At 37.1% G+C, this 13,288-nt stretch overlaps 1 protein-coding gene across 5 annotated transcripts in view; it reads left to right on the plus strand.

Moving 5' to 3' along the window:
- gapvd1 (GTPase activating protein and VPS9 domains 1) overlaps positions 1–12,812 on the plus strand; it is a 55,790-nt gene extending 42,978 nt beyond the window's left edge. For 3 of the 5 annotated variants that reach the window (XM_007239431.4, XM_049485695.1, XM_049485697.1), the window contains 12 exons: positions 271–358; positions 670–702; positions 1,214–1,285; positions 2,151–2,285; positions 2,710–2,836; positions 2,960–3,072; positions 4,174–4,333; positions 4,430–4,617; positions 4,757–4,970; positions 5,089–5,161; positions 7,235–7,432; positions 9,651–12,812. In XM_007239431.4, coding sequence (XP_007239493.3) covers positions 271–358; positions 670–702; positions 1,214–1,285; positions 2,151–2,285; positions 2,710–2,836; positions 2,960–3,072; positions 4,174–4,333; positions 4,430–4,617; positions 4,757–4,970; positions 5,089–5,161; positions 7,235–7,432; positions 9,651–9,791 — 1,542 coding nt within the window. In that variant the 3' untranslated portion in view covers positions 9,792–12,812. The remainder of the gene's footprint in view (positions 1–270; positions 359–669; positions 703–1,213; positions 1,286–2,150; positions 2,286–2,709; positions 2,837–2,959; positions 3,073–4,173; positions 4,334–4,429; positions 4,618–4,756; positions 4,971–5,088; positions 5,162–7,234; positions 7,433–9,650) is intronic. The other 2 variants (XM_049485694.1, XM_049485698.1) reach the window with 1 other exon arrangement.
- The last annotated feature ends 476 nt before the right edge of the window (positions 12,813–13,288 follow it).

A 13,288-nucleotide genomic window follows, 5' to 3' on the forward strand; every position in this document is an offset into this window, starting at 1 on the left:
TTATCCGGCATTAAAATTATGTTCTGCATCACAATGGAACAAAATTTCAGAAAACAAAAATGATAACAAATGGGAAACATTAAGTTTTGATTTCCAATACAAAAAAAATGTACTACCAAATAAATTTTGAATACATTTTTGGGTCTTAAATTCTATTTATTGAGGTCTTGAAAGCATAAAATATGACTTTTAAAATTGTGCAAGAATGCTGGATGCACTGATTTGCTAGAAAGTCTGTGTTTGTGTTTGCGTGTGTGTGTATTTTATCAGCCTGAAGATAGGAAAGACAGTGACGATGAGAAGTCGGACAGAAACAGACCCTGGTGGAAGAAGCGTTTTGTTCCTGCCATTCCTAAAGGTGAAATTAAATGACAGGAGCACATGTTTTAATACGGCTTGGTCTGGAGTGATAAGCGTCTATAAGGACTATTAATTACACATTTTTTCTTCTCTGAAGTATTGGAAAAAACGTTTTAAGAAATTTCCTTTTTAGCCCCATCTGCTGAGCTGCAGTTTAATTATTTCAACAATGATCCTATGGAATTATTATTTCTCACATAGAATGTGTATTTAATGCTCCCTTCCACTTACTGGCAACATGCATGGCTGAGGCATATGTTTGTCTCTGAGGCCCAATTTTGTATGTTACTGTTTGTGTTCCTCACACAGTGCTCTATTGGACTGCAGAGAGTGAGATCCCAGGTAACCCAGTGTCTCTCATTAGCTAGCACTCTAAGCCAGAAGCTGAATCAGTCACATGCAGTAGTCTCATTCTAGAGCCTGTAGACTCACTCGTCACATTGTGTGATGCCTGGAACTGTGACATGCATCAGTGAAGCTTCACATCCTCACCCATGCAGTTGTGTTTTTGCTTTGTTTTGTGATGGTCAGTATATACAGACAAGTGTCGGGCACTTTTCTTTAATGCAAAATATGCTTGAGCAGACTAGTAGCTTTTATATTTTGACATTTTGAAATTGGTGCTCGTATATGATGACATCTTGCATTTTTGTAAACATACAAACATATAATTACATGAACATTAGCAGTGTTTTTCTTTCCCTCACTGGACTCTGTGACATACGTAAATCATAAAATAATAATGTGCTGCGAATACAATGGATACAGTTAATGTGTTCTCAAAAAGAGAATTGACTGCACTGATGCAGTGTAGTTCTGATTTGTGCACTGACTCGTTCTGTTCTCTCTGTAGCACCGATTGCAGCATTCCGAAAGCGGGACAAGCAGGAGAAGGATGAGCAAGGCACAGAGAGGATGCCTCAAGGTCTGCTTCTGTTTATCCTCTGTACATTTCCCTCTCTCTCCCTCCCTCTTGCTTTCACTCTGATGTTCTCTCAGTCTCCCACTGACCAGAACTCTCCGAAGTGTATATAGTGTAGTTCTTATGTTGAGGTTAGGCTAAGATACAAGGCTGGTATGGTGGATATATGCAGCACACCCTTCTTTGTGAATCTATTATAAACTAACTCAACTTTTCTAGCTGAATCTCATTGGGGTTTAAAGTTATATGCAAGAAAGTTATTCTCTTGCCTGAAATGTTAGGTTCATATTTCTGTTGGTTTTGGTAGCACAGTAGAATAATGCACAGCCACTTCTGAGTCCGTAGGCATTTTGCAGTTTTTTCTGAAGGCTTATCTCTAGCATTTGTGTTTCTTGCCAAACCAAGAAAATGATCACCACAAAATGCTTTTCAACCTCCTGCTTTGTGGACATCAGTTGTTTTAGATTTTCAGTGCTAGACTGCTGCTTAGAGGAGCCTATGGCTGCTGATGTTTAACGGGAATATTTGCAAAGCTTTATTGCAACCACCAGCCTTTTCTAAAGATCTACCAGCCATAGCTGTAACAAGCTAATTAAAAGTTGTCTGAGAGATCAGATTTCTCAAAATTTAACATGGTGGGTTTTCCCCCACACCAGAAATTTACTTGAACACTTCTCACTTCCTAAACACCACAACGCCCATCACTGTAGATGTATTCCTAAACTGTCGCTATACAAAACTGACCTGTGTAGCGGCAGTGTGTTTTAGCCCTGAGCAAAGCTTTTACAATTCACACTATATATATTACTTTTTTTATAACAAATGTTGTTATGGTGTATGTTAATTCAGTTTTTTGTGTATCTGTTAGCTATATCAGATGAGCCATCATTGCATAGGCAGAGCTGTCATGCTCAGGCAGCAGAGGACATATTGGATAAATACAGAAATATCAAGAGAACCAGCCCTAGTGAGGGAGCAGCAGCTGCAGCATATGATGGACCAGGTAAGATTTCAGGAATGACTAACCTAGACCTAAACCTAAATAACATTTTCACTGCTGCATTTACTATATTGTAAAATTTCATCAGTCATGAAGGTATTGTTAAGAATTACATACATCTGGATTTAGAATTGCATATTAAATTTAACATGTGCAGTCATGTATAGGATTTTTTGCTATATTTGCGGTATTTTGCAAAAGTGTTGTTTAAATTTGAATGCTGTTTAAAATCAGCATTTGTGGATGTGTTTGGTGTGCTCCAGGACAGTACAGACAGTACATTTGGATGGCTCTTAGTGTCTCTGTGCTAAAACTTGCTTATTTCTTTTACTGCATTTTTAATATCGCTAGAAAATAATTTCTTTAGTTTTATAAGGAGCAGTGTAATCGTCAGTTCCTGATTGTCATGCTGGCGTATGTTTTACAGAGGTATGTAGAGAGGGAGAGAGTGAACATGATTCACCGAGAGACGAGGGCCTGCAGAACATCTCTACAGACGACCTGCCAGACTCGGCCAGTCAGACGGCGCAACCTCAGGACAAGTTCTCCTTCAGGTTTTGCACTTTTTAACTTGTTTTAAATTTGTATATTTATTTATTTATTTATTTATTTATTGCTTGCATTTTCTACATGATCCTTACATCCTTATTCTCTCTTTCTCTGTCTTTCTAATGCAGTGATGCTAAGAAGAAATTACGGATGGCTCTGTGCTCTGCAGATTCTATAGTCTTTCCTATTTTGTCTCTTGCAACTACACGGAATGGCCTTCCTGACCATACAGACCCTGAAGGTACACATAATAATAATCATGTACATGTACGTTCATGTACACACACACACACACAAAAACAGGCAGGTAAGTATTTGGACAGTGACAATTTCTGCTCTTCCTCAATTTTCCAAGCTTTGCAGGGCATCGGATACACAGGGTGAGTCAGTATTGGCAGGACACCCTTTTATTTCTGTAACTAAAGGAAATGGAAAATGACACATCTGAAAAGCAAGTAAATGGTGATGGGTCTATCTTTTAGACCATGCCATGTTTCGTTTTTGAAATAAAAGGGTGTCCTTAGACTTTTGTCTCACCCTGTATAAAAGTGTCTGTATGTCTGTATTGAATCTTTAAAAAAAAAAAAGAGTAAAAAAAATATATATATATATTTTACAATTTGGGGAAATTAAGTAATTAATTAATTAATGTACACAGTTTAAGTTTGGTATCAGGCTTGTGAAAAATCATCATAATAGTAATCGTAATAACATATTTCAAATAAAAATACATAAGAGACATTAAAAAGTTTCTGTACTGTAGGAATTTGGAGTAATGGGATGGTAAATTTGTTGTATTTAGACCAGAATTTCATACTTCTATAAAATAAGAAAACAAAATCAAAGGATTGTCAAATGACAACTGAAGAATTGTAATAGTATTCATTCATTATGCATAAACATGAATTTGTGTCGGAGTCCTATAAAACCAGAAAATCAACTGGTTATCTGATAACACCATTAAATCCTTGAGAAACCCGTTCTGTACTATTAAACACAAGTATCAACTGCTATTAATATAACATTTTGGAGTAATGGATGGTCAAGCATTAGACATACTGAATTATTGTTCATTTTCAGGGGGCACCACAAAGCTTAGTGCACCCAAATGGCTAGCTTTGATTCAAAATGTTTTCTTTGTCTTATCGAGGTAGCCAATGCCAATGCGAGTTTTAACATAAACCAATTTAATAACTATCATATAAATATACATTACCTGTGGACTCCCTGATTAGTTTATTCCATACAATTCTTACATTGACTAATTCCTTTAGTTCTACAAATATTTGTATCATTGATTGCCTGTCATTGTTTCCCTCTCTCTCTTCCTCTCTCTCTCTAGACAATGAGATTGTATGCTTTCTGAAGGTGCAGCTGGCAGAGGCTATTAACCTGCAGGATAAAAACCAGATGGCTCAGATCCAGGAGACCATGCGCTGCGTCAGCCGCCTCGACCCCCGCACTTGTAGGAAACTGCTCACTGCCATTGCAGAGGACTACAGGTACACACAGACACACAAGCTGTGAAGCAGAATGAGTGAAGTACCATACTGTGAGGAATATGCTAAAAAATGGGATTTTTCTTTTTGTGTGTTAAGGAAGCGAGCACCATACATAGCATATCTGACACGGTGTCGCCAGGGTCTGCAGACATCTCAGGCTCATCTGGAGAGGCTGCTGCAGAGGGTACTGAGAGATAAAGAAGTGGCCAACCGCTACTTCACTACTGTCTGTGTCCGATTACTTCTGGAACACATGGAGTCCAAAATGCAGGACTTCATCATAGGTATGTGTGTGTGTGTGTGTGTTTTTGCACATGTGTGTCAGGCAAAAATGATATTTGATCACATATGAATTTAAAATACAATCTGCAGGCATGAATTTCCCTATCTAACAACACTTGTGTTTAATGGCTGCATTGGTAGCGTTTCAGGGCTGTACTGCAGCTGATGATAAAACTGCAGCAGTGGAGGATTTCCTCCGTTACCTGTATGGGGCCATGGCACATGATGCCATCTGGCAGTATGCAAGTGAGGAGCAGCTCCAGGATGCCCAGATGGCCATTGAACGTAGCGTCATGAATCGCATCTTCAAACTGGCCTTCTACCCCAATCAGGATGGAGACATTCTAAGAGACCAGTGAGAGATCTTTATCTTTGTTAATCTTTATTTAATTATTAAAAAAAAATATTTGTACATAATATAAAAAAAGAGATTTGTTTCAGTCTTTTGCTAATCATTCACTTCCTGCCACCAGGGTCTTGCAAGAACACATTAATCGACTGTCCAAAGTAGTGAGTGCCAACCACAGGGCTCTTCAAATCCCAGAGGTAACTGCTGATAAAAACTGTGCTTTTGTGTTTCCTCTACATATCATAAAATCGTGCCAGAGTACTAAATAGCACTTGAAACTACGGTGAATTATTATTATTATTTTTTTAAGCAGCACAAGGACTTGCATTTTAATGCATTTTAAAATGCATTTTAATACAAAATTCCCTTTACTTAACATAACTGAATATGGAACATTTTTCAATTATGCAGATTTTGCTTCATTTCCTTCATACTATTGAATTACTCCACTGTTTGTAAATATATTTAAAAGAAAAAGCAATTACAGAACTACAAAATACCGTATTTTTCGCACAATAAGATGCACCAATGCAAGTCTATTTTCTGGTCTGTTTTTATACACAAGACGCACCCGATTATAAGGTGCATTATGCTACACTAACATGGTCGTCACCATGTTTTTCTTCTAATTCATCAGGTGACCTGTAAAGCTAAGCTAAGTTAAGTAAACAAAAATGTAATTCTTAAAAAAAAAAAAGTATTTTAAAGTCAAACGAGTGCTGAATGTTAATCTACACAGATTTCTCTCTGTTTATTATAAAAACTGTTTATTTGGGTGAGTAAAGCGCTTCGGCTTATTTATAGTAAGCCTAGATTTGCAGATTTCCACTACGGCTAGCCGCAGTTAGTGGCTTATGCAGCCCGACAACGCTACACTAAGGAACCCTGAGTGTTATGGTAAAGCCAGAGCGATATTAGCTAGCTGTTCATCCCACGGTAAACATGCAAACAACAGTTCGATATACTCACCTCTGAACGACAACAGCTAGTGCTGAGCCAGTAATGCTTATGCTGCTCCAGCAGTGTTATCCGGGGTTAGCAGCAGGATACAGGCCGATAATAGTCCCCTCTGAATGGCAAAAGATCTAGCGCTTAGTGCAGTGAGCGGCTAATGCTAACACTTCTTCAGTGTCGAGTCTTGGTGCTGGTGAACTAAACTGAAACTTCTGTATATCTCTGTACTTCAGCGGAGTGGCTTTACTGATCCTTACAACCTGACTGGTAAAGGGTTTTAAGTATTCCTTGTAGTGAGAAAAATCCAGTAAGATAAACATATTAAACATATGAAAGATTTTTACCTTCCCAGCAGACATACAAACAATGCACAATACATTTTTGTCAGCTGTGCTATTCTCATTTAAAATGTACTTAAGTAGTGCTATTCTAATCAGCAGTGCTATTTTACTCATATATTTACCTCAGGAATGCTATTATGATCATACATTTATCTTGGCACTGATGTTCCTCAGCAGTACTATTGTAATCATCAACATTCCCAGTAGTGCTATTTTAATCACAAATGTACCTCATCACTTATAGTCCAATCACACCTTTTCCTTAGCAGTGCTGTTTTAATCATAACTTTACCTCAGCACTGTTAAGACATAAAGGCGGGCGTTGGACCTATTGTCTATAATAGAGAAAATGTGTTGCTGTTTTAACTGTCAGAGCCCACTTCAGCTCTTTTTACCGCATATAAAATAATTACAACACTTTGTAGTTCTATAATAACAGACTGTAGTCCATCTATTTCTCTATGTACTCAATTAGCCTCACCCTGTTCTTCATTCTCAGCACTGCAGTGATTAGCATGGTGGTGGTGTATAAGGTGTTAGTGTGTGTCGTGATTGTGTGAGTGGATCAGATACAGCAGTGCTGCTGGAGTTTTTAAACACTTTGTTCACTCACTGTCAGAGGCAGAAGCTCGAATCTATTGCTGCTCAGTTTTAGTCAGTTTTAGTCATCTTGTAGTTCCAACGGTGACCCTGAGACATTGGTGTTTGTTGCTCTGGTTCACAAACTAATATCTCAGTGTTACTAATAATTAGTGTTACTGCAGTGCTGACACCCCAGCACCCAAACAGCTGCTCTGAGCATTAAAGAACAGGCTATAGAGAAACAGATACAGGATTACTGTTTGTAATTATAGAACTACAAAGCAGTTCTGTACTGTAAGAGGAGCTAATAAAATGCACAATGGTTGTTGAAAACAGTGGCTGATTATGGCTGATTAGTGTTCATTTGTTAATGTATTGTAATTTTATTTGCAGGTCTATCTGAAAGAGGCTCCATGGCCCTCAGCACAGGCAGAGATCAGGACAATCAGTGCATATAAAACTCCTAGGGATAAAGTACAGTGCATCTTGCGTATGTGCTCCACTATCATGAACCTGCTTAGCCTGGCCAATGAGGATGCCGTGCCTGGAGCCGACGACTTTGTGCCTGTGCTCGTATTTGTCCTCATCAGGGTAAGCTGAGTTACACATACATACACCATAAAATACCCTGACGGTCAGTTAAACCATGACAAACATTCAACCCCCAAACTTGTAAACCAGACTGGATAGGGTTTATGAAATCTGCTAGTCAGATGTGACAATATTACAGTGCTTTAGTCTAGTACTGTGTCCTTTTGTGTGAGACACAATGGTTCACACTTGATGAAAGCCGTTTTGGCTAATCATTGACAAAGAAAGTGTTTCTATTAGATATGTCCTGGAAACTGAAACTATACAGTGTTCTACATTATCACGCAAGTGATATTTTTCTTAGATTTTTCCAAATGGTCAATGCAAATGACAGTCAGTATAATTTATAAATCATAACCTGTTAAGTATAAATCCAATTTTACTAAACAAACCTCACAATGATGACCGTTTCTTTTTAGAGTTTTTATAAAAAACTCAAGATGCACTGTTCCACATTATTAAGCAGGCCACAGGTTTCAAGCAATATGAGAAAGAAAGGGATCTCTCTGCTGCTGAAAAGCATGAAATAGTGAAGTGCCTTGGACAAGGTATGAAATCTTACTGAGAAGAGATTTGTGCCTGATTCAGAGCACATACAGGAAAAATGAGGAAGGTTTCTGCCAGATAAATTAATCGGATTAAGAGAGCAGTTGCTAAAATGCCATTACAAAGCAACACAGGTATTTGAAGCTGCTGGTGCCTCTGGAGTCTCACGAACCTCAAGGTGTAGGATCCTCCAGAGGCATGCAATTATACATAAATATTCTATTTGGCCACTCCTAACCAGAGCTCACAAGCAGAAACGGTTGCAGTGGTATCAGACATACATAAAGACTATTTTTTGTAACAGTCTTGTTTACTGATGAGTGTCGTGCAACCCTGGATGGTCCAGTTGGATGGAGTAGTGGATGGCCACCATGTCCCAACTAGGCCTGGACATCAGCAAGAGGGTGTCTGAGTCATGTTTTGGGCCACTTAATGATGCAAATTCCAAAAAATTACCATTTGCAGTTCTTTACAATATATAAAATGTTTTAAACTCTGTTCTGCTTAATAATTTGGAACAGTGCATTTGAGTTATTTATTTAATAAAAAACGTACTGTTATCATTGGGAGGTTTGTTCGATAAAATTGGATTTATATTTAACGGGTCATGACTTCATGACATTCAGGAAAATCTGAGAAAAAGATCACTTGCATAATAATTTGGAACACAGTGTAAAGTAGTGTGTCAACAACAAATTTACAAAAAAAGCGTACTGGTTTTTCTAGAATTTTCTAGACTAACCTACTCTTTTAATCATGTTATACTTTTCTAAACAAGCTTTGTTTTTAATGTTCAGGCTGAGTAACACTGACATATTGTGCCACAACTTTTTTATTTTTTTTTAAATATAACACTATTGTAAGGCTACATGCACTGTGTAATATTAATATTGATATAATAATAAATATATTTGATAATAGTTCTATGTTACAAGCAGGCTTTTTACATTATTTATTTTTCATGTTTTAGGGAGCTGGATTTCATAAAAAAAGTATTGATTTGGATTTATTTAATTTGTGTTAAATAACATTTGCATGTTGCTAAGAGAATATATTGTTTATTAAGTAAAAGCCCCCTACAGGCTTTTGTTGCTGTAAAATATGTTAGTGTTAATGTTCATGTTAAAATAATAATAAATAATGAAAATATTTAAATTGGTATTAGTACCAACTACCAAATTTCTATTATGACATCCCTAGTTCCTAAAAAGTGTATTGTACATGTCCTGAAATGATGTGTATATAGTATATTTTAAGAACCGTCCCTTCAGAACATTAAGAGTTTGGTCTTAAACCTAGACATCTAGCATTTCTTCATCGTTCATTAAGTGATGTTTAGCTGCTGATAGGTGATGCCCAAAAAGATTGTAATTGTTGTTTATTAAGTCTGTATCCTGGGCTTCTTACTAATCTCTTGGTTGTGTATATATATATATATATATATATATATATATATATATATATATATATATATATATATATATATATAGATAGATAGATAGATAGATAGATAGATAGATAGATAGATAGATAGATAGATTGCCAGGTAAGAAGTGTATCATACATGGATGCGTCTCCAAAGTAAATCTCTTGCTCTCTCTTGTTTGGTCTCTATCCCCCTCTGTCTTCCTCTCTTCTCTCTCTCTTTCTCTCTGTCTCTCCCTCCCTCCAGGCAAATCCTCCCTGCCTTCTGTCCACCATTCAGTACATCAATAATTTCTATGCCAGCCGGCTGAGCGGGGAGGAGTGCTATTGGTGGATGCAGTTCACGGCCGCTGTGGAATTCATTAAAACCATTGATGATCGCAAGTGAAGCAGAACAGCCACCTGTATGGGCAGACTGTAGGAAGGGGAGAGAGAGAGAGGGAGCGAGGGAGAGAGAGAGAGAAAGATGAGGCATCCCAACCAAATTCTCTCCCCTCCACCAGACCCCCCACACTAAGGCAGTGCCTCTCTTTGCCTAGTCTCTTCTGTATAGCTGTACATAGAGCTGCAGAAACATTTAACATTTAAAACAGGAAAAAAAATACAAAAAAGTCTATACAGTTATATGAAACAGGTCCTTATTATTATTGTTATGGAGAGAGGGAAATAAGTGGGTTATACTGATCATAAGCTGATTGTAGAATTTGGAACTACATCTCATCTTGTTAGTCTGTGAGTGAGAGAAGGTGGCAGGGTTCTATTACTCTCTATATCAAAAGGTAGCTTGGTTATTTAAACACATGGTTGAACTGAAAAAGGGACCAGGCTTTCTTGCAATGACCATGTAATCATGTTTCATTTAGAGAGGCTTTTGCGAAGAATTATGGACATATGCCTTCCTATGTAAATTGTACAATCTTTTCTGATTTAAAGCCCATTGTCGTCATACATAATCAAAAACATAATCATAAAATCTAATTCTTAGCGCTAAGATTTGGGTTTCCAAGTTTATTTGGCAGTGTGTGAAATGAATGTAAACTGGTGTTGACCTTGTTCATCATTTCTTCTTTCTCATCAGGACAAATAGGATTTAGGGGCCCACATATTTATATTAAATAAAATTGTATTTATTCCTTTCCTCCTGAATTAGTTTTTTTAATTTAATATTGCGTTTGTTTCATGCATAATGCGGTTTAGTTAACTGGACATAAAACAGGCAAAAATGGTTCAAGGACAGAACATGCAGTGTTGAAATGAGATTGGAAGTCTGCTGGGAGCGGAGTATAAATAAATTCACCAAGCATTTTATTAGGGACGCTGTACTTATACTCCTTTTACTCTGAACCCTTTTCCATTCTGCTGTGAAGCGTGTCTGTTTGATTCAGATCTGGTGACTGGGAACCTACAGTCATATACAGTTTATAAAACCAGTTTGAGATGAAGTGATGTGTGCATCATCATCATGCTGGGAGTAACTGCTAGAAGATTGGTCAGTTGTGACCATGAGGAAAAGGCCACAACGGGAACACAGCTTAAATAGGCATTAAAGAGATGATGGGCATTAGGCCAGACTGCCGTAAGGTCATTCCCCACACCACTCTCATCATGGTTCATCCGACCAGGCTACATTTTGTCTTAAAACTTATACATTCTGCATACTCCTTGATCAACCAGATAATTTCCGTACTCCCTTGTTCTGTCTACATGCTAGAAAGTGATCCAGTGTGTGAAAAACCAGATCAGCCAAAGTAGAAATACTCAGACCTTCATTACCTTAAGCTGTACGGCTGCAACAATTAGTCAATATAATTGACAATGTTGACTATTTAAATGTGTCAACTACAAATTTCATTGGCGACTAATCATTAATTTGTAACAGTATTTTATTGCACAAAGTGCTGGGGACAGAAGTGCAATGGGAAATGGGTAAAAGGCTCACTCACACAATTCACACTCAACTTAGTCTGTTGACTAATCGAAAAAATAATTATCAGATTATTCGATCACCAAATTAATCATGAGTTGCAGCCCTATGAAGCTGCTGTCCGTAATTCATCATGCAGCTATTAAATACTTGCCTGAGTAGATGTAAAGTGTCGATGTGTGTATGCTTATATAAATGTGCGTGCACACACACATTCATCTCCGTAAGTATTTGGACAGTGGTGATTCTTGACTTTGCAGAGCAAGTGCAGACTTTAATTAATTTTAAATTTGTAAATTTGTTAAAGCAAGAGGTCATTATTAGGCTGAAAAATATTTAGAAAATAACAGGCAGATTAGGAGTGGCCTATTCAAATGTTTGGTACATTTTAAAATGAAAGGAACACAACCAATGCAACAGACAACAGTGTAAATGACCAGGAATTCACTGGTAACAAATAGAAACAGCCTAATGAAGCTTCTTTATCTGTTTCAGCACTTCTTCAGACAACATATTGACAATTCATATGAACAGTTTACAAGTACATTCATCACTCTGAATCAACTCCAGACTTACTTATTTACTACTTTATTTCTCATGATGAGGAACCATCTCTCTCTATAGCTACAAAACTGTATATCAGTCCAGTCCAATTCTCCAATTACTTTTACGTTGTTGAGAATTGAGCCTGTTCTTCCATAAATGGTTAATGCAATATTAATAAACCCCTTGGATTAAAACTAAAAGATGATTACAATTTGATTCATTTCAGATCTACTTAGGTGGTCTATAGAGACATTACTAATAGTGTGTTGCTGTCTCAATAGTTATGGGCCTGACTGTCTGCTCAGTAAGTCATAATTGTATTAAATGATTTCAGTGCTCTGGGATTAATGAGATTAGGGGTTATCTGGTTTCTTTATCATGTGTCCATTGTAGACCTTTTGTATCTTGATGACCAATCAGTGCTTGCATATATTTTTTAAATTAAAATGTTTAAAAAGAAAAACACTGTAGATTCACTGCTGACTTTGGTTCAATGTTCACTGAATACCCAGTCTATCTGCTCGTCAAAATGTACCATGAAATGTAACTTCTTCTATTTGTCATTATGCTTCTGTATTTTCTTCTTGCCCCTTGATCTGAATGATGTATGTGTACGAAATGGACATCTTCATTTTTTTGGTTGTTAACGTTTTTTTTTTTTTTTTTTGGTCCCTGGCCCTCAAGTCTATCCTTAGCCCTGTGTCCATAAAACAAGCCTGCAAATCCTCTCTCTTACGAATCACAGTAAATAATTTTATCTCGCTTAGATAACTGATATTATACCAAAGCAGCAGGTTGGCATTTTGGTATATGTAGTGAATGATTATAGGATTCTAATCAAAAAAACAAAAAGCTTGTGAATTTTTCTTTAATTTAACTAATTAAAAAAAGTGTTTGTATTTGAAGTGTGTATAAACAAATACAATATATGCACCTTGATTTTATGTAGAAGCATCATATTTTCTGTTTATTACGCTAGTGTCTTTTGCATTGTGTAAAGTGTAAAGTTTGTCCCTGGCGTACTGTCATTTATTAACTATTTTATGGTCTGATACCTACCGGATTATAAGGCGCATTTTAAGCGACAATAGTAAGGAACAGGTGTGTGGCACAATAATCTACACAGATTTCTCTCCTAAAAACTGTTTATTTGGGTGAATAAAGTGTTCAGTTTATTTACAGTAAGCTTAGATTTCCAGTATTTTCAACAGCTCGGTTAGCAGCAGCGCTAGCCTTGGTTAGCAGCACTTAGCATTAGTAAATGCCACCCGACAGCGCTACTGAGGAACCCTGAGTGTTTCATTAACCCATCAGCTAGCGGTTTGTCCCTCGTAACTTGTTTTAACACAGTAAGCACCCAGACTACAGTCCGATATACTTACCTCTGAACAGCAAAAGCGGAAGCACTGTGGTTA

Source organism: Astyanax mexicanus, chromosome 12 (assembly GCF_023375975.1).
Source record: "Astyanax mexicanus isolate ESR-SI-001 chromosome 12, AstMex3_surface, whole genome shotgun sequence".
NCBI classification, from domain to species: Eukaryota; Metazoa; Chordata; class Actinopteri; order Characiformes; family Acestrorhamphidae; genus Astyanax; species Astyanax mexicanus.